The 22,252-nt window shown below is 38.6% G+C and overlaps 3 protein-coding genes across 5 annotated transcripts in view; 1 reads left to right on the top strand and 2 right to left on the bottom strand.

Annotated features, from left to right (window-relative positions):
- erlin2 (ER lipid raft associated 2) overlaps positions 1–6,925 on the bottom strand; it is a 28,362-nt gene extending 21,437 nt beyond the window's left edge. Inside the window, exons 1-3 of the mRNA XM_015003022.2 lie at positions 6,823–6,925; positions 4,411–4,519; positions 3,786–3,867 (exon numbers count right to left, since the gene is read on the bottom strand). Coding sequence (XP_014858508.1) covers positions 3,786–3,867; positions 4,411–4,517 — 189 coding nt within the window. The 5' untranslated portion in view covers positions 4,518–4,519; positions 6,823–6,925. The remainder of the gene's footprint in view (positions 1–3,785; positions 3,868–4,410; positions 4,520–6,822) is intronic.
- Positions 6,926–9,174: 2,249 nt separating this feature from the next.
- LOC106927442 (uncharacterized) lies at positions 9,175–10,656 on the top strand. Its single transcript, XM_015003021.2, has one exon. It carries the CDS (start codon positions 9,175–9,177, stop codon positions 10,654–10,656), a length of 1,482 nt encoding a protein of 493 aa, XP_014858507.2.
- Positions 10,657–12,113: 1,457 nt separating this feature from the next.
- The window catches only part of add2 (adducin 2 (beta)), a 24,677-nt gene continuing 14,538 nt past the window's right edge, over positions 12,114–22,252 (bottom strand). For all 3 annotated transcript variants that reach the window (XM_015003018.2, XM_088009089.1, XM_088009088.1), the window contains exons 10-14: positions 21,161–21,409; positions 19,594–19,710; positions 19,420–19,506; positions 19,125–19,251; positions 12,114–13,357 (exon numbers count right to left, since the gene is read on the bottom strand). In XM_015003018.2, coding sequence (XP_014858504.2) covers positions 13,098–13,357; positions 19,125–19,251; positions 19,420–19,506; positions 19,594–19,710; positions 21,161–21,409 — 840 coding nt within the window. In that variant the 3' untranslated portion in view covers positions 12,114–13,097. The remainder of the gene's footprint in view (positions 13,358–19,124; positions 19,252–19,419; positions 19,507–19,593; positions 19,711–21,160; positions 21,410–22,252) is intronic.

The following is a 22,252-nucleotide window of genomic DNA, read 5'->3' as shown; positions in this document are numbered from 1 at the left end:
AGAACGGCTTTCTAAACGACCAAATATGTAGACATGACACATCCAGTTGGCGCCAACAAGGTCCAGTGTGCTCAAGAAAGTGTGTCCAGAAAGCACCAGCACAGTGTGCGACTGAGAAGTGTACTGTGGCCAGTGTGGTAGAGCTTGCTCAGCAGTCAGTAGGGTGTGAATATACGGATAATTTAACACCTGATAGTCTGGTAAACTCCAAAATTGCAACATTTGTTACATTTTCAATGTTGCATTTTCACACTGCACTGTGTCAGACCAACCAAACCCTTTGAAAACCCTGTGCCCCTTTGTCACCTGTGGTGGCGCTGCACCAAGAACCACTAACGAAAATGACAAAAAAAAAACCTCTGAAGAAGTCACTGAGTGCAACTTCCTTCTTCCTGCTTCAAAAGCCGAGTGGTGTGAGATTTTAGTGGCTGTAGATTTCTCTTGTCGGTGGTAAAAAACCACGAGTCATTTCTCCCACTAGCACTAGAGTCTCGTGTATGTTTTAGATGCATTTACCCAGAATGCACTGCAGTATAATCTGCTTCCTGGTCTTGAGAGAGGTGTCCGGTTCGCTTGGCATTCACATTTGCATTTGAACCGCACCAGAGTTCACCTCAACCAAACCGAGACCTCAGTTTTTAGACGGACCAGAGTATCCTTTTTTTGGTCCGCGTCAGAGATTGATTGTGCATTCACACTTCCCCAAACAAAAAAGACTTTCTAGACTTTGACTAAAGCGGACTAAGCAGGTCTAGTGTGAATGCAGCCTATAAGCCCAGTCATGTGAAAAAATTTGGGCAATGCCCCTATGGTAAGAAAAGCAGTGGAGAAGCATCTCATTCCATTGACCATATAGTTGCAAAAACTGAAATGACGAAAATAAATTTGCTTAATGGAAACAACAATTTTGAAAATAAAAAAAACATGCGTCTTGATAAAAAGTTGTTGCGTTAGGATGAGGTACTTTTCCTGCTGTGTCAAAATTAGTGTATCTCACAAAAATGCGGTGGAAACACTTTTTGCATCGCAGGTCATGTGATCAATAATCGGAAATTTATGACTGGCAGAAAAGACGAAGAAGATGACAGGAAGTGGTAGGAGGACGTGTGCTTTCAGGACTTACAACATGAATAAACTCATTCATGAGTCATTTTAAATGCATTTCTTATTTAATGGATCACCGCAATTGCGAAATTGTGTTTTTTCAACATTAGCAGAATGTCAACAATGTTTTGTGCACATTTGTAATAGAAATACAGCTACTGTTGGCCAGGAACATTATCCAAACAAAAATGAAATTCTGCATGTACAACAAAGTTGGAAAGCAGACAACTGACGCAGAGATGTTTCATCCAATGAATCGTCCTCCTAATTGTTTGGAGCATCTTGGAACTCATTTGTCTAGCTAGGCCAAGGTGTTAGCAACCACATGTGGTGCAACAATAAAATATTGATGCACCATAATATTTCCTTTGTGAGCCTGCTTCGCAACAGAGAGGATGTGTTAATCACAAATGTGGGTGAACTCAAAACATCTTTCAAGAGAAAATTTTCCCAACAAATCCAGGCATGAAGAGGTGACGATTTGTGTTTTGCTTTACTGCATGATAAAAGCAGGGTGAGTAACAAAATAGATAAAGAAGTGGTACCAAGATCAGAACAGAAAACCTTTTCACATATGGCCAGGTACTTAAACAGATCTGGACACCGTTAAGTTCTCAAAAGAGCAGATCAGTCAGTCAACAACAATGCAGTTCAAAGCTTTACATCATAAAAAAACACAAATTCAAAGATAGACGACACCACACAGTAAGCAGTCGTCCACACATTCAACAATGGACAAACAAAACTACAGAGTTTTATTAAACGCATTTCAAGAACAGTGCAAGTACAACAGGGTAACAGAAACCAATAAAAGTCTCTGAAACTTTTCGCAGAAGTGACTCATTCTAAAAACAAACATTAAATACGAAATAAAAAAATCCCCAGTGGAAATGTCTGCTCTGACGTCCAGTCCTGGTGGTTAGCCATTCTTGACTGCCTAGTTATTGAAAATGCATCCATAAACTACGATCCCAAGGGACAAAATTACTGAGGGTGCTTTATAGCTTATGGCTGATGACTAAGCTCCACATCTCACACATCCACTGAACTTCCTGACAGAGAAACAAAAGTCCTTTCAGACCAGATCCATGACAAAGACATCGCACAAGAAGGCCTTAGCCACGTGCAAAGCTTTTCTTGGACACCACAGCTCCCAATTTTCAGTTGGCAGTAACCTGTTGGTTGGTCTGGTTTTCAGTTTTACTTTGATTCATAAACCCAGTGCTTAAATGTCCTGTTCTACATATTAACTCTGGTTTAATGAGAAACAGGTTCTTGGCAGTGAAAATGACTGATTAGTCAAAAAGGCTTTGTATGAAAGGCATCCTTTAGAAAAAAAATGTTTTAATTCAACTGTATTTCTCTCTCTTTATTCAAAAAGTGGCTCTTTTAAATCTAAAATGGCATCATTTTTACATCTACATTAAACATAAACTTATCTTAATTCCAATCTTATGTAAAATAAACTTTTTTTGGAGTTTTATATCATGTTAAATTCTAATTCTCTCATCAAAAACATTCCTGGAGTGTTGATTTGATTCTTTCATGCATGTTTGATAAATCCTTAAATCTCCCATGGCAACCATTCAGGGTTGCCTTGATGGTTCCTCAAACAATGAACTGCCTATTTTCCAAAGCTCTGTCTCACAGAGCAACACTCCCCCACTCTGCTCCTCCAGACTAGCGACAGCAGCAATTAGTAAACACCTGGTGGAGATGCGCGTCTGCTGAGCTCCTAAAAATGGTTGTAAACGGCATCAACAGAAGGCATGGAGAAACATTGTTGTGTCGGAAAGCCTAAGAGGTTCTTAAAGAGACAGAGGCCAATTTCAAGGCATCAGATGCGGCTGTGATGGGGAGTCAAATTTCTTTGAAATTGTTTTTGATACATACAGCATTTTCCTAACAACTGAAGGTAATAGTTACTTGATTGTGCCATAAAATGGACTATGTGTTGGTAAAATATATTTTTAAAAAACCTTTCCCTTTAAGTAAATAACGATCTGGAGTTAAAGAAAATTGTACTTAATGTAGTAAAAACATTGTAAATAAGTGTAAACGTATATCTTATTTCAAGGTATTGAGGTCATTTTTTGACTTAAGCCAAGTTTTCTCAAATACCACTTCAATTTTTTTCCAAGATCTCACTATGCCTCTAAAGGCCTGGACTTTGCACCTTATTTTAAGAAATCTTATAGCTCCACTGACAGATTTGTTTTTTTACATATATAAAAGGAAAAAAAACATCTTGTGTTCTATTTTTGAGAAGGTTACTTTTTGCAGCGCTCCCACCTGATGTGCACTCATAAAAACCTGCAGAGCCGAGGAGTTTGAAAACATAACGTGTTGATAAAAACAACCTGTTAACAAAATGTCAAAATATGAATAAAACGCCGTGTCTGTTTTCAATGAGAACTTCTTTAAATACTATTAAACATCTTTACACCTCGACAGAGGTAAACTGCTGTGATTGTATCGATAAAATAATATTTAAGCACACCATTGTTATCATCTTGAAGTTTCTAGAGTTTAGAGGTTTACATGAAAAGCTTGACGCTTGTGTTTCAAAGCATATCCATATATATCATTTCTCAAGGACCTGTATGACACTGATATGGACTACTTTAATCTTAAAAACAAAAAGGTGAGGATTCTGAGATGCCCCATCTAATTGTACTGACCTGTACAGACTTGTAGGTGGTGATGAACGGGAGCATAAGGTGGAAACCAGGGCCACTGGTGGCAGTGAGAAGAGCCCCTCCCCTGGGATACACAAGAAGGGCGGATTGAGAGCAATATTCAAGTAAGGAAAAAAAAAACAACTACATATTTACAGTTGGATGGAAAGCATTGATAACTTTCAAGGCTGCCGCATTTTGGAGACAGGAACTGCAAAACTACTCGCAGGCGACGCAGTGCTTCACTTCACTTCTATTCTTTTCAGCTGCTCTCTGAATCTGAACTCTGATTGGAGAAAATGTCCCATTAATAATCAAGCAGCTTCACTGTAACTGAGATAAGAGCGACTTCCAAGGCAAACGTTACCAACGTGCGGCAACTTTAATAAGAATCACAAGATAGTGTCAGTTTCTATCAACAGTTCACTGAAGCAAGGGAAAAATAAAGAGGTTTATACATCATAGCACGCTATGGAAACAAATCATGTCAATGCAGGTGGTAATAATTATTTGCCCTAAAAGCAAAGCAGAGTTGGCATGTGCGGAATCTCTTGGCTCTCGCTGTTCGGATTCCTCCCTCTGCTCTCACTTTCTCTGGGCAAAGCAAAATGCGATCCTTTTGGCTCACCTGTAGTACACTCCGGTGTGTCCTTCATCGATTTTATGCACAGAGGCCAACAGCGCCGCTCCGCCGAGAGCAGCTACTATGGAGAAGATGGCCCCCCACTGAGCCATCCCTGCACACACACACACAAACACACAGTGACGGACAGCATGTGAATAAAAGCAGATGGGCCTCTAAGACAATCCTTCAGCATGTGATGCTGAAACTTTCCCATTTAACCAGCTGGCTTTCCAGGGCATTTGCAGGGACTCCAACCCGAGCGCACACTTAAAGAGGATTGAGATTAAAACAACAGAAACGTAACCTTTCTGGACACGAAGGCCAGGAGGACATTTCCTGATCGTTTAGGGCCCCCTCCTGGCAGCTACATTTACTAATTCATCTGTTACTTTTGACAAATCATTTAAAAGCAGCATTAATGGTGTTTAATGCTACTGCATTCATTATGCATTCAGATTAATCACGATAAACTGATTATTGAAATAATTGCCAACTAATTTAATAATTGATTAATTGATGACTGGAGTATACAAGCTAAAAAAAACTTAAAAAATGTCAGAAAGTCATTTAGCCAAAATTGGACAAACAAAATAGGTACATTTTCACTTAAGATTAAAGTGTCTGGAAATACAGACTGGTTCAAGTTTTGTAAAAAAGAAAAAAAAAAAGAAGAAGAAAAAAAACATATTAAGCACCTTTTGCTATCCAATTGTTATTGATTAATAAAGAAAATAACAAAGAGATCAGATTTACACAATACTGATGTTAAGTCAAGCAAAAAGGGCTGAGATTTTCACATGCTGATGTCATTCATTTTTTTAGCTGCATCCTTTGTTCACTAAAAAAAAGCTATTTTGTTGCATTTTAATAAGTGTTTATGTTTGTATTTAAGAAACAAATAAATGCATTATTTGTTTATTTGCATCTTTTGATTTATAATATTATATACAAAGCTGAAATGGCAAATCTACAAAATATGCCCATTTTTAAATTCAATTAATCATCAGAATAACTGATTGATTATTTGACTACTAAAGTAATCATTAGTAGCCCTAATAAGAAGCAATTTAAAAGGTGTTTTCTACGACAAATGAAAACATGTCTGTTCGTTTAGGTCGGCTGTACTGAACAAAGTACAGCCAAGTTGAACTGTTTCATCACTTTGTGGTTTTAAAGTTTGACACTAATTAAACTGCATGGAAGAGATGCTGGTAATCTAGAAAACCGGTAAAATTTACGCTAATGTTTTATGTCCTCTAGAATAAAAGTATGACTGCCTTAGTGGCACTGCTCACCTTTAAGCCAACTGCTTAAAGGTTTAAAATGTTAACTTAATGATATTTTTGACTTTGTTTTAAAACAACAAAAAACTTGCTCTGTCCGTGAAAGGTTGGGAGGCTTAAAGCCTTTCCTCTACCTACATCCCCCAGAATGCTGTGCGGTTCTAGCTTAGAGCGCAGTGAAATTATTGAATCTGTTTGATATATTTTTCTATTCACATTGCTCATGTGTCGATGTCTACCGCTAAGGATTTATTGGCCAGCCCGAGTTTTTAAAGAAGCAACTACAAAGAGGTCAACACTTTATCAAAATATAAGAAATTAGCCACTAACTTGTGAATCTCTACGATCTTTTTCTGTTGTTGCTTATAATCGAAATATTTATCCCAATTCTGTCCAAATAACATAACAATAATAAGAGGGATACAAAGAAACACATTCTGTTCACCAAGGCTGAGCAGAGGGTGGCTGATGAGCAACGCCAGCTTTGGTTAGTAAGGATTTGCAGATGCAATCTGGTGCAGTTTATGGCAGTATAAGGTCTTTATTACAGCAGATGTTTTACAGCAACCTGCGCTGTCCTAACTGTTTAACAAAACAAAAAACAGAAGTTGTTTAGGTCGTTTGTGGTGGGACTTGGTTCTTGAAACGAACTGGTTACGCTTGTTTTGGAGTACAGCTTCAAATCAGGAGTTTAGTCTGAAAAGTTTTACACCGAGTCAAAATTAACACCAGAAGGTAACTTTTGTGAGCCGAAAGGTTGGTCTGACTGTAAAAGTCTAGATAAGAGGCCGGATGTGAACATATAGTCACCTGTTTGGGATTCGTAAGATAAATGAATGAAAATGTCACACATTTACACTGAGCTCAGGATATTAGCTTTCCCTGCTACTAGAGTGAGCAGCATACAGGGCTCGTTTATTGCTGACACACCTGTTGAGATGTTGCACTCATAAATGTGTTGTAAAATGCCACATAAAACCGTGCCAAACGCAACATTAAGACACGTTTCCTTTTACCTCCTGGCTATATTTTAAGAAACCAATGCAATTCCAGCACGTTTCGGTAAAATGAAAAAGTCTCAGTCATAATGAAGAAGTCCGCGGAGAGCCGCAGGTTCGTTAATTTGTCTTACCTGTAATTTTATGTGAAAACACAGCACAGCGGACAACAGGAAGTACCTTCTTCTGTTCTGTTTCACAAAACCTCTCAGGATGTGCAGTGTTGCATTCGCGCCCCCTGCTGGAAGGTCTCCGACTATACCAATGACGTCCTGTTTCTGCCTGAGTTCACATCCGCTCGTACTGAGCATGAATGCAGAGATAAAGTGTAACTAAAAACTGTATTCAAGTAAAAGTAAAAAAGTTACTGAAATAGGAATAAATAAAAGGATTTGTTGAAAAAGATGCTTGTTATGATCATAATATCTAATGCAATGCTTAAAAATGGTGCATCAGAAAAAGGCGCAAATTCTGGTATTTTGAAGACCAAAGTGGGGGGAAAAGATTAAAATAAATAACATGTAATATGTAAATAACAAATACATGCAGAAGAAACACTTTTCCAAATAATGTTTTTTCAATGTAAGACTCATGAAACCCTTCATTAAGAGAATGTTCTAGGTTTTCTTGATTTTTTTGAAGAATATGATTTTGTACCATCATCTCTAGAGGTTTCATAGTTGCCCCCAAAACAGTACAAATCTTATTTATTAATTTTTTTTTTTAGCATTTCTCATTCCTTGACTCTGGAAGAAGAGATTATTTTTCTCCACAAAAGACTTATAGAAGATCTGCAGCATCTTGCTGCAAACACCAAGAACCTAATCTTGCTCAAGAAGTACAGTCTGCTTCATCCTGTCTTGTAAACAGCTTTACTGTTTTGTCTCCTGTTCAGTCTGTTGTCCAGGTGTGAACACAAAGGTATTCATATTCCTCAACCATCTCCACTTCTTCTTCCATGATAGAAATAATGTTTTTCTTAACCCTGTTTTTCTTGAAATCTACAATCATGACTGCTGTGTTTGCATTCAAGATAAGACGAGTGCTCCCATATCAGAATCAGAATCAGAATTAGAAGAATTTTATTGCCATTGTCAGAAAGACAACGAAATTGCAGTTCCAGTACATGTCCTACCACAAAGCATATCAGCTCTCTGTCCTGATCTTCTGGACCATTTCTGATGCACCTAGCAATTGCAGAATCATCTGAGTATTTCTGCAGATGACCAGAGTCTGTTTTGTACTGGTAGTTTGAGGCGTACAGAGTAAAAAATGAAATGGTGACAGTACACTGCCCTGTGGCGCTCCTGTGCTGCTGACCACCTGGTTAGGCACATGACCAGCTAGTCTCACAAACTGTGGTCTGTTTGACAGGTTGTCATTGACTGAGACAATTGCTGAGCCCTTCTCCTGTTCATACATTAAACAATGGTAAATGTTGGTAAATGTCTAAATCATTGGCCAGATCATCAGTTATATAATATGCCTGGTATTTAATAGCAGCATGAACTTTAAAGAGACAGTATTATGTATTTTCCAGTCATATAATGTCACTGTATATAGTGCCATTATACAGCACAGTCAAGAAACTGTTCAATTCAGTTGTTATACATATGCTGCACATATCAAATATGATTTACATTTACAAATGTTTATAACAGCATTTGTAATTTAGCACCTTAAAATTGGGCCTCTGTCTCTTTAAAAACTCCTGCTTTTTCTGAAGGAAGTCACCCCAACATGGCTTCTCTATTAACCCTATTAACTCTATTAAAGTTTTTACCAGCATTGCACTGAGAAGTGGCTCATATAATGAGCTCAGCAGATGCTCAGCAGATTAGCTAACTTTAGCAGTGTTTGCCAATTGCTGCTGGCTAGTCTGAAGGACCTGAGTGGGGATTGATTAAAAGCTCAGAAAAGTCCATTTTACATAAAACTGACCCTTTAGGAACAGTACCAGAAAAGGAGGAATCAGGAAATTTCTGATCCTACCTATTTTTATAATCATGATCTTATTCTTCAGTGCACTGTTGTCATGAGTTTGATGCATTATTATTATTATTATTATTATTATTATTATTATTATTATTATTATTACTGTGAGCAGGGCCTCAATACCTGTTGAGGACCAGAACAAGAAAGGACCAACAATAACCAAATCATCTGTGCACATAAGGACACGCTGTCCCACAGATGTCCTTCAATATTGTTTAAATGGCAATAGCGTTGTAAAACGGCGGATGGTCTCCCCTGGATATGTGACATAACAGTGATATCACCATAGCAACATAGGAATGCATTTAAGTCATTGCTAAACATGGAATGTGGTGGCGTCATAGTCATTGACGGGACCCGTCAAATTCAAGACATATCCTAAAGGAACCTGACTGAAGCTCGTTTTTGGAAAGCATTTCAAAATGTTTCCGGCTGCTAGCTCACTACAGAACAAGGCCCTGCTGAGGTCCGAGAAGAATGAGAAACTGCTCATGGAGGAAAACAAAAAATGTAAGAAGGAAATAGCAAGTTTAGTCGAAGACAATCTCAAACTACAAAAAGAGATTAGGCTGTTTAAAGACGGGCTGAAAGAGGAAGGGACTCGCAAGGACAAAATAAAAGAGCTGCAGGAGACCATTTCAGACTTGCAGAACAAAGAAGAAGAAAGGGTGAAAAATCTGAGCAAGATTCAGGAGGAGAACATTGCTCTTCAAAAGGAAGTCAAGACACTCAGTAACAAAAATGCCATTCAGACAATATGGCGAGAGCAGCAAGCGAAAGATCTGGAAGGTTTTGACAAGTTAAAGAAAGAAGCTAAATTAATGGCGTCAGACATAAGCCAGCTAAAGAAGCAAAAGGACGATCTTAAAGAGAGGGAGCAGCAAAACCTAAATAAAATACAGGAACTTCAGAACCTCCTTCAGAGCGAGCAGAGAAAGAGTAAGAATGCCGAGAAGGCATTACGGATTGAAAGGCTTGATCGACAAAATTTGTCTGAAAAGGACAAAGAGATATTGACGACTTTGAACGATAAAGTAGAAGGTTTACAGAGAAAAAACAATGGACTTTTGGATGAACTGAACAAATCCAGAAACCAAGCAAAGTCGCTTAAAAATGACAATGAAATGTTGACGGAAGAGATTCGCAGAGAAAGGATAAGAAACAAAGAGCTGTCAGAGTTACTCGAGGCGAAAACCTCGGAGAGTGACCAACTCCAGACAGAACTGCAGTCCAAAGATGAGCACTTGAGAGGTATGAAAGAAGAAGCCATAAAAGCTCGGAATATCATACATTGGATGGAGCTGGAATTACAGAAACTCTCCCTTCAATCTGAAAAGTATCGGAAGAGAAACAAGCGTGTGGTGTCGACCATAAACGAGCAGATCAAAGGCTTGAAGAAGGAAATGAAAGAAAGGGAAGACAATGAAGCAAAGCTCTCGATGCAAGTGTCAGCTCTCAAGGATCAGATCAAAGATGCCGAGGGCAAACTCTGCGACGTCCAGACGGATCTCAGTGAGTCTGAAAAAGAAAATGCGTCACTGAAGGAGGTCAATAAAGGCTTAGACAGTGACATCACAGCTCGTCAAGCAGAGCTGGCGAACGCCAAATCTGAAAATCAGCTTTTACACAATCAGCTGGAGCAGCTGAGGAAGCAAATGGAAGAGGCAGAAGCGAATAATGAGAAGAAATTGTCTATGCTTGATAGAGAACTGACTATGGTTAGAGACAGCCTGACAGGGACAGAGGAAGAAAGGCAGGGGCTTACTAACAAGCTGGACGAATGTCTGGAGGCTGTTTTCAAGAGCAGCAGAAAACTAAACCAACTGCAGAACCAAAACTCTGAGGCGGAAGAGAAGGCAAAGGAGCTGACCAAGGAAAACAACAATCTTCTTGAGGAGAATAAGAAACTTAAGTTGTTTAAGGCGTATTGGTTGTTTTTGTCCGAAACAATAATGGACAAAATAAATGATTAAGATTCACTTCCTTCTGAAGCCATGTAAGGAAGCGCACCTTTATGTCCTCTACCGCAAAAAAATAAAGCCTTAAGCACATCCATACATCATATCTGTTTATTATATCCATACATCCACACATACATACATGCATATAAGTACATACTTATATACATATAAGTATGTAATTAGTATGTAATGCGATTAAGTCAATTAATCGCATATTGTGCGATTAATTGACTTATTGCAATAAGCCTTATTATATCCTAATAAATCAATTAATTTAATTGATTTAAATTAAATCAATTAAATGTTATATATATATATATATATATATATATATATATATATATATATATATATATATATATATATATATATTTATTTATACACCAAAGTCACAACACCAAATTTTGCTGAATGATAAATTGTCCCAGAAGTTATTGCGATAAATGATACTATTGTTTTATTTTTGTTAAACTTTAAATTCTAATGAACATTTAACACTGGAACTAGAGGATATTTTAAATAAAATAAACAAAACAACAAAAATAACAAATTATGAAGTCTCTGTCCTTAAAATTTTAGAGCTAGAGGATGAATCATGCAGAAGATAAAAATTGCGATAAGCCTCCATACACATATATGGCAATAAATCAATTAATCACATGATCAATTAAAACGAGCTCAGTAATTTCAGTTTGCATGATTTTGTTATTTTAATTATTTTATTTAAAATATCTTCCAGTTCCAGTGTTAAATGTTTGTTAGAATTTAAAGTTTACTAATCTTTGAGAATGTGTTCTTGCATCATTATGCCATTATCATTGTGATTACTTGAGAAAGATCTCGAAACAATAATATTATTTATCACAATAACTTCTGGGACGATTTATCGTTCAGCAAAATTTGCTGTCATGACTCGCCAGTGTATATGTGTGTGCATGTTTGTAAATGTATAGTTTTGCGTATATTTATATACATTTATATGTATGCATCTGTATTTTTTGTATATAAACTTTTTTTGTATATAATTCAGATTTCAAGTTGATTTCAGCTCTGTACTCTTCTCCTGTTTTGTCATCTGTTACTCTTATTTGGTTCTGTCCACTTTCTGCCTTGTGGGACTAATATAGGATAATCTTATTTTATAAACTGATAGTGGACTAATGCAGTTCATTGTGGGATTATCAGTCTTTACTGAATGGCAAATAAGCAGGGCTCCATTGAATACAACTAAAAATAGAGATCAAGGATATAAATACTGCAAAACCATGTTGATACGGACAAAATGTTCCTATGGTTAGTTCAATAACATCAATAAATCTTGATTTTTATTATTGGATTTAATAACGTTAATAGAACTGTCATTGAAGCTGTTACCTTGTTGTTCCCAAGTGATCTGAGGACTTGGCTCTGCTAAAGTTTGATCAATTTAACGTACGAGGCAAAGAGAGCAGACATACACACATGGAGGCTTCGCTTGGCGGACTTGAAACCTAACTGGATCTTTAATGACTGATACATTGCAACCTTGCAACACTCACATATACATTCTTATAGAAAATTAATTCAAACCAATGAGCCACCATCATACATCAGCAGTTTGATAACAGCTACTGGTTCAAACAGAAAAAAAATATTACTTGGAAAGAGATCTTTTGCACATGTATGTTTTAAAACCAAACAAGAAAAGTGGAATGTTGGGTACCCTCAGTATATTCCGATTGCAATAATGAGCAACCTTTTTTTTTTTTTTTTAGATTAACCTTTGTGGTTAATAACAGCTAAAATTGCAGCTTAACTTGTAGCTAGGCGACATTTCCCTGCTTTCCGTCAACTCCGCACAATCAATAGCTATCAGTAGATTTCTACACATACTGCGACTGTCCTCACAGACTAAACCTGCAACATCTACATGATAACTACAACCAAAGGCTAAGAGAAAATGTATAATGATGAAAGAATAAGACGTGCAAGAACATCGATCTACCTATGTTAAGTGCTATACATGAATAACACACTTTACCTTCCAACGTGTATTGTCAGAAAAACTAAAGTGTCACTTATACAGGATCCAAGTGACAGGCCTGCTTTGAGTGAGGAAACATGGTTGAATTCCTGTACAGTGAGGTGAAGTGACAAACTGATAGTGGCGACTTGTGGAGTACAGAAAACCGTGAGAGTGATCGAAAGTAGTGAGTCAAACTGGATGGCTGGGCTGTGTCCGATCTGGATCAAACAGTTGGTGAAAGTAGTTACAGGAGCTCTTTAAACTTACTCGATGAATCACCACAAACATCAAATTCGGTGGCTAGCAGTGGCACTCTTAAGATACCGTGTCTGGGGGTTCGACATTGAAATGGCTCTGAATGATTGTGATGCGGTTCCGTCGACTGCTCCAGTCACACGTGACGACCTGTGGCGCTTCGCCGAGGCCTGACGTGTCTGTGGGACCCGTCTCAGGTCTCTACTTTCTCCTTCTGCTTCTTGCTCTTTTTCAGGAACGATGGCGGCTTGAACTTCTTTTTCTTCTTGGATGGAGACTTGCACGGCGAGCCCTCGGGGGTCCCGCCCTGCGGTTTGACTGGTGGCGTGGCGGGAGTGGAGGAGGTGTCGTTGGTCGAGAGCGCCTTCATCCCTTCCTCCAGTTCTTTAGTCACCTGCTTCTCCTCGTCGCCTCCATTCTGAATGACCGGAGAGTCGTTGTGTACCTCCATCGCTGCAACAGACGGTTGAAATGGGAGCAGAGAAAGCATCAAAGAGTAAGCAAGCGTGTACCAGAGGCTTGGGTTTGGTGCTGCTGCGGGGCTGCATACGGGTAATGTCTGCGGATGAACATGCTCACTTACAGGACGCGGGTTTTCAACTGGTTTCAAAAGCTGCGCTTCCATTACAAAGCTGTCAATATTCTGCTAATGTCGAAAAATATACAATGTTGCACTTTTGTTGTTAAAATTAAGTAAGAAACGCAATTAAAGTTTAAAGTTTGTTCTTGCGACCTTTAAAGGTAACTTTAAAGGTAATATTTAAAGGTAGGTCATCATCCTCCTATCATTTCCTGTCGTCTTTGTCTTTTCCTCATTCACTACTACTAACATCCGGTTGCTTGTTTGACTTGTGTGATGCGAAACAGGTTTTCCATTGCACTAATTTCGATACAGCAGAAAAACCACCTCATTCAAGCACACTTTTTTTCCTCAAAAACACACTATTTATTTTAAAAATTGGAGTGTTTGCATTAGGCAATTTTATTTTTCAGAATTACAATTTGCTCAATTATATGGTTAATGAAGACGCAGCTAGTATTCCGCTAAAATAATTTCGTAATTGCAGTGTTTTCATTAAAGAAGAAATGCAATTAAAATCAAACATAAATAAGTTTATGCACACGATAAGCCACTAAGAAGCATGCTGCCCCATCATGCTCAAACTAGTTCCCGTTTTCTTCTTCGTCTCACACAAGCGGCAACATCCGGTTGTCGATCATGTGGCTCCATGTGACTGAAAAAAGTGTTTCCATTTAAGTTTTGCGGCAAAACTTTTTATCAGAAAACAAGAGTTTTTTCGAGATTGCCACATTTCCATTAAGAAAATTTATTTTCGATATGTCAAATTGCGCAATGATTTGGTCAATGGAAAAGAACGCAACTAGTGTGGAGCAACAGGACCGGACAGCCGCTAAAGGAGAGAACACAGCAGCTGAAATGTGCCAGCGGTCATCCATCATACATTTTTACTAGCTTTATATTTACACATCTGCACATGTCACATGCTTCATACTTTCCTACATATGTTGGATATGCTTAAATTGAATATTTAAAGGTAAAATGTCTCCCTGAACAAATATTACTTATACTAGGAACAACCGACAGCCAAAGTTACTCCTCCAGGCATCCTAACAGGATTTTCTGTTCAGCACAGCTCTATTAGCAGCTTTCAGGAACATGGATGAGGTCAAATCAAAATCAAATGTTCCACATTTGTTGCGTTATAGATGGAAAATTTACCGTACTCTATTTGGATAGAGGTAAACTAGCATCATACACTAAGGTCCAATTCAGAAAGTGTTAAATATAATACATATAATCCTGCAGAAGCTATCTAATTAATAGAGTCCACCTGTATGTAATTTAATCTTAAAAGTAAATACAGCTTTTCTGTTATTTTCTGCTGCTACAGCGCCATCTGCTGGTAAACTCTTGAATACGTAGACAATTTAATAAATTAGAATATGGATTGCCAGATTAAAAATACCAAACGTTAAGAAGATTTTAAACATACTTTACATTAAGTCCACATTTCTGTATTAAAAGTGTATTTTTATTGGTGTGATGTCATATTTTAATCTTAAATGTCATGTTTTCATTAACTGGGGGCTGGAAATCGCCTCGATTGGGGCCATACAGTTTGTTCAAAGGAAAAAATAATTGAAACTGTAAACAAAAACATGAATTTAAAATGTGGTTTTCAAGATTTTTTTTCAGTTTCAACTTTTTATATATATATATATATATATATATATATATATATATATATATATATATATATATAGATATATTTCTTTTTTTTTCAGTTTAACATTTTTCTTCAATTAAGTTTTTTTTTTGTACAAGTCCCCAATTTAGCTCCACAGATAATAACTAAAATAAATGAACTTTTTAATAATATTCTAATTTATCAAACATGACTGTATGCTTCCAAATTTAGTCATTTTTTTGTATGAATAATTAGTATAAAAATAAGTCCTTCACTGATTATTACTCAAATTATTGTTGATTTAGTCCTGGCTGTGTTGCTGCTGTGAGGAACCAGGAAGAGGAGGAACGTTGCTGTCAGAGGCAAGAAGCAGAGCTCAGACATCTGAGTCCATGAGAGAAAACTGAAGCAAGCTGTGTGTCAGAGAAATGGCATGGAAACCAAGCTGGACATTCCACACACACACACACACACACACACACACACACACACACACACACACACACACACACACACACACACACACCCCCACACACACACACACACACACATTTGTGTTGCTATCTTTGTGGGGACTTTCCATTGACTTCCATTCATTTCTACAGCCTAAACCTTACCTTTACCCTTTTCCTAACCCTAACCATCACATACCTAACCCTAACCAAAACTTAATTCATATCTTAGTCCTAAATCTGACCCCTGACCCAAAAACAGGGTTTCCCCTGGTGGGGACCAGGCTCCAGTCCCCACGAGGAGTGATTGGTCCCCACAACGTATGTCAGGAAAATTGTCCCCACAAGGTATTGCAAACAAACGCACGCACACACACACACACACACACACACACACACACACACACACACACACACACACACACACACACACACACACACACACACACATCTGCCAAGCCTCACCTGAGACAGGAGGGAGGCTGACTGCAGGGCCGTTTGTAGGGGAGGTAGCAGGAGGAGACTCCAAACCATTCTCCACCTCCTCCCCTACAGTTACACACACACACACACACACACACACACACACACACGCAGACACACACGCACGCACAGAGACAGACATTGAGGGACAGTGAGCATCGGCTGAGCACAGGGTTAGATTTGTGAAGCAAACAGCTGTGAGAACAAACTACACACAGTTACGACACAGTAACAGATGAACACTTGTTTGTTTCAGCCTTTAAATACACAACAAAGTTTTCATCCTTAGTTCGCAAAATGTTGTTATAAGTTAGATCTAAAAGTGCAGTGGTACTTCAGACCTATCCAGAGATAGAATTTTTAAAAATATTTTTAAATATTTTTTCTATGTTTTTTTGCCTGTTTTGTAAAAAAACAAAAAAGCCAGCAAAGTGAATTTTTGATGTGGGTGTTTCAGCCTTGACCAGGTCAGCAATGAAAGACAACATTGATTTTTATGCATGATTATTTTTATGGCAGTCATAAAAACTAACCAGAAAAAGTACACTCTTAAAAGTGCAATAAAAATTCAACATTTAATTGTTTGCTTTTTTTCCCTCCCAATTTCACTGCATTAAATCTTTTCAACAGCTTCAGGATTTTGGTCCTCCTGATACGGCTTGGGTATTTTTCTAAGAAACATTCAGCTTGATTCTAAACGGTACTATTTAGAGTAAAATAAAAACCAACTTGACATTTTGAGCTCAACTAACTTAAAATTTAAAACAGTGTAAGCAAAGTACTGTGCAACACTACAAATGGTTTTGCAGGTTTAAACATTAAGTTATAGTTCAGCTAATTTGATAGCACAAAACAATGTGTTCATCATTCACACACTGATATCACATGAAGTAGTTCATCTTTTACAAAATGGACTTTAACCTTTTAGGTTAGATAGGAGCAAATCTGGAAACACATTTTTTAAACCAAACTTGACTCTTTCATTTTTTTTTTTCTTCTGGACCTGCAAAATAGTTCAAACAAATATTTATTGATCAGGACCAAAAGATAAATGAGCAAGAAATAGAAAATTTCATAGAGTCCGAATCAGACCTGAGTGGATTTACAACGTCAGCTACGATGGATGTTCAAACCTCAGAAACTAGAATTATTTGGACAGCAGAGTCACATTAGGAGGAAGGAAGACAGAAAAGAACAACATGGAAGAGTCGGTGGCAGAACTGGAGGCCTCTTTGTTTGATTTGATTTGATTTGTGTAAGAAGCCCTTGAAGTTTCAAAGTTTGGATCTCTGGTCCATCCATGTAGGACTGGATGGACTGGAGCTCGTTATGAGTCTTGAAGCTTTGACCGACATGAACGAGTGAGAGGTGAACACATCACCAGTCCATCACAACACAACACAACACAGAGACACATGAGCATGCTCACACTCACACTAATGAAGAGTCTCCATTTAACCTTGCAGACATATTTTTGGTCAGTAGGATTCAGCCAGTCTGTGCTAAGCATAATGTACAAACACAAAATGTCCCAGCTCTACTTCTTTAGCATGGAATACACTTGTTTTACTTTCTTGAACATCTTTTACTGATTTCGATTTTTATTTGGAGAGATCCGATTGTCTTTACTGCTTCCTAAGATCTAGATAAGAAACACCAGGCAGCAGAAAGAAAGACTGAATTTGAGACGATATTTAGTCTTTAGCTGATAAACTTCAGAGAACCAAACTGGATGGATGGATGGATGGATGGATGGATGGATGGATGGCTGGCTGGCTGGCTGGCTGGCTGGCTGGCTGGCTGGCTGGCTGGCTGGCTGGATGGATGGATGGATGGATGGATGGATGGATGGATGGATGGATGGATGGATGGATGGATGGATGGATGGACATAAGGGGTAGTTGGGGGATTTTACTGAATTACAATCAAGATGAGCACAAACAGATTTTTGGCTCTCTAGCGTTAACCCCGTAATGTGTTTGTTCCCCAGAATGCACCTGTACTCATATGGGTTGGCAAAGGAAGTGGTGAAAAAGAGCGTTGTCCAGCCAACTGTAATACATTTGCACTTACCCATGATAGACACAAAAAAGCTAGCTAGATAGCAAGGGTGTATTAGCATCTAGCTACTGGTGGCCTCAACCTCCTGGAGTTACAGAATGCAAAGAAGATATACGTGTGTGTGACTCTGACCTCTGCTTGACAGAAACATCCTACGAGAAAAAAACTACAGGAGTTTAAATAGACCTATGATTTAAGACCTCTGATTAACGTATTTGATCCTCTCACAGTCTGAAGACATGCGGTCTTTTGAACCTCACAAGCTTTTTACTTTGTGCGCGGTCCACCGGGGTTGCACTGACCCCAAGTGCGCTTTCAAAAGGTTTTTTTTGAGCAGCTTGGGGAACCGACAGTCTGACATGACAACCAACCAGGCATTCCTCCTGAGCGTTGCATTGAAACTGTTATTTTGTTATTGCCAACTTATATTTTTATGAATTTAAGACATTTTAAAGCCTTAATTTTAGACACATGATTATAAGACTTTCTTTAGGCTTTCTACTGTGTGGACACTATGATGGATGGATGGATAGATGGATAGATGGGTGGATGAAAACAGAACAAGGAGAGGTGGTACAATGAAAGACATTTATATATGTATAAAAGTGATGGGTTTTGCATATTTCATTGATTTTACAGGACATCGGAAATAAACACCTACAAAAACACGGCACAAGTAAGTTATAGAGAGGCTGTCAGAGAAATTAAGAAACTAAAAATGTGTAACATAAAATTAACAAAAGGAATTATATTTCCTTTGTGATTATTACAAAATAAAATAATCTACTTTCAGTGATCTGCTCTTCCTTTCTATGTTTGTGGTGCAATAAACATTTTCGGTATCATAAATGAGACAATATTCTTATCTAGAGCTGCCATCTGCCAAGTGTGACATAAAAATAATATCCACAATATGCAGGTTAAACTCTCCTTTAAAGGCATAGTTCAGGATTTCTTAAGAGTTGTTAAATATATATAAAGCCAAGTACAAACACTAGCTAAAGTAGTCGTTACCGTCGGTCCCTCCGTCCCGTTTTCGCTCCACCTCCTTGCGGTACTCCTCCAGCTCCTTGTCGGTCAGCTCGTTGAACGGATTGGGTGGTTCTGGTTCTGGTGGAACTTTGGGTGGGCTCACTGGGGTCTGATGGACACACAGAAACACACACACACACACACGCACACACACACACACACACACACACACACACACACACACACACCCCAATAAAATGCATGTTTTCATTCACGGTCAAAGGTTGAGAGGGAATTAGCTTCAAGGTTTCAGGATCAGAACCGGTGGTGCCGGTACCGGAGGGCTGTCGTCTGTTATGACGCTTGCGAGGACTTGCGACTGCGGTCCTGCTGTCTTCATATCCTGACGGTTCTGTTGTCGTATCTGAGTGGAACATGATGGGATCTGTGAATAGGTTTGGTTCGTGGGGTGGGGGGGGTTCGAAGGGAAAAGGACGGAGGACAGACTCGCCTTGTTTCGTGTCTCGATCACCTCCTGAGGGTTGGTGAACAGAGGCACAAACTGGTTTGGGTTCTCTATCTTGATGGCTGTGCTGCCAGCCTGAGTCAGCTCTTCTGTTTTCAACCACTGCAAGAAGAAATGAAGGAAGGGAAGGAAGCGGCGTTTAAGTTACTTAATTTAGAAGAAAAACAAGCAGAGTGAAGAAATGCATAATTAGCCACCTGCTGTGTCTATTTTAATAAAAAAAAAACATAAACAAAGGGGATTTGTGAGCATGTAGCATGTTTGGCCACAAGAGGGCAGAGTTGTATATCTATCCAAGCTGATGGGCTTTCCTCTGCAATGCAGAGAAGAGGGTGAAGAGGATGGGAGGGACTGTGAAGCTCCTCCCACTGATTTGAGACCATCTCTCTTCTTCTTTTTCTATGTAACTGAAACTTTTTTTTTCTACCTGCCGAATCCTGTTCAGGGTCACAGGAAGTGTCACGTTTCCTTCAGAATATCTGAAAACAAAAATAAAAACCTCCTGACTCAGAAAAAGCATGAAAAAAAAAAAGTCAGACAGAAGGTTGTTCACTCCTGGAAGCAGAAAAATCTCAGTGAGTCCACACTGATTATATTCCATATGTGAGAAAGATGCTGAGTCACTATGAGTCACTACTTTATCCTCGCTGCATCATCAAAAAGCATTTACCACTTTTCCCCTTCATTCATTTCACTTTTTATCCCCAGATAGTGATGCTCCTGATCTCACATCCTCTTTTTCCTGTAGGTCACAGTGTTTATGGCCCAGTCAAAGGAAGGGACTTTATAAATGTACTCCTGTAGAATAAAAGCACAGGAATGCATGTGCAGTAAAGTGTGAACATTTTCCCATTTTGTTAGGTTGCAATCACACATTTCCAATGCATTTTATTGCAATATCAGATGACAAATACAAGACAGAACATAACTTTAAAGTAAAAGGAGAATTATACATTTTTCAAACATGACATACAAATAAAAATCCAAACAGAGCGGCGTTTTCTAAGACTTTCTGAGCATGTTGCTACCAGCTTAGCACATCTAAAATAACAACTGAAAAAAATCTTCAAAATATACACAAAATTTTACATGAATTTAGATCTGGACTTTGACTGGGCCATATTAACACATAAACATGCTACTAATTCATATTGTTTCGTATCTCAATAAGTTTTAGCTGCAATATATCTGGTGATACTTGCGGTTTAATTCAGCATAAACAGTTTTAGAAGGAAAAGAGGTGTTAATGTATTAGAATATAAGAATAAACAATTAAGTCGTTTCAATGCCAAACAGCAGACATTTACCAGAAAACACCTTTAAAAGAACATTGTAGTTAAAATGGAAATATATCAAGAAATTACATATTTTTAATTTATTGAAAATCAAATTGCATGTTTTCCTAATACTGACTTCCACTTTGCATGGTTTAACTACTTTCACTACTTTCCTGGTGCTTTGAAGACAGTGAATGTGAAAAAGCTGAAGGAGGTAGGAGTATTTTTGCAAAGCGCTGCATGTTTAAAGCTGATAATTATGCCTTGGAGCTCACAGTGGTGCGCTGGTGTCCCGGGCTCGCCTCCTCCTGGCTGACTTTCTGGTAGGTGTTGGGAGTGTTGAGCCATCGGGTCCTCTCCTGCTGCTGACGCTGGGCAAACGGGTGCTGCCTCAGAGCCGGGTGGACGCCGTCGTCATCAAACTGGTGGAAGACCGTTACGGTCGCCGGCACCTCCACCTCCCTCCGTGTCCGCGTCCGCTCCAGCAACACGGGGAAGCGGTAGGCGTAGCCCGTACGATAGCCCTGAACACAACACCAAAAGGAAAATATTTTAAACGGGCAGTGTTATGCATTGTCCAGGCACATAATGCCATTTTATAGCACAATCAAGCAACTATGTTTCCTTCAGTTGTTGTACATAAAAAGAAAAGACATATATGTCAAATATGACTTCGCCTTGAAATTGGGCCTCCGTCTCTTTAAAAACTCCTACTCTTTCTGAAACTCCGCCTTCAGGAAGTCATTACATCACTCCTCTAAATCCTTTAACAACATTTTTTTGCCAGTGTTGCACTGAGAAGAAGCTTCTATAATAAGATAGCAGGTGTTTGCAAATTGCTGCTGGCTAGTCTGAAGGAGCTGAGTGAGGCAGAAGTTCAGAAACTACAGCTCTGAGGAGCAGCTTTGACCTCGAAGGCGGGGCTAGGCCCAACCAGGCGTTTTGCACAGCTGAAAGGTTGCCACGGGAGATTAAAGGATTTCTCAAACATGCAACAAGACAACACTTCAGGTACGTTTATGAGGAGGGAATAATGATAAAGCTCAAAAAAGTCGATTTTACACAACACTGCCCCTTTCAATTTGAAGTATGCACTGCACGGCTGAACAAATTTCCTAAACTTTTGCTGCAATGTCCATTAGGTTTAATAATGTTGCTCCAACAACAGGATCACCTTTTTATTAAGTCATGCTTGTGGGCAACTAAAACCCTTTTTGAAACTCGTCTGCACTCAGCCTGCTGGCTTTTTGTGGTTTAAGCTTTCAGCCCCTAAAACAGTGTTCTGTGCTACATTAGCCTGCTGCTTCTGCACACTCGACACTTCACACTGCTGTGCTTTAAGGGTTCAATTTGCAAACCGCAAGAAA

The sequence above is a fragment of the Poecilia mexicana genome, unplaced genomic scaffold (assembly GCF_051168715.1).
Source record: "Poecilia mexicana isolate PSO_F unplaced genomic scaffold, ASM5116871v1 scaffold_9, whole genome shotgun sequence".
NCBI classification, from domain to species: Eukaryota; Metazoa; Chordata; class Actinopteri; order Cyprinodontiformes; family Poeciliidae; genus Poecilia; species Poecilia mexicana.
The sequence above is the reverse complement of the archived record's forward strand: the minus strand, read 5'-3'. Positions and strand labels throughout refer to the sequence as shown.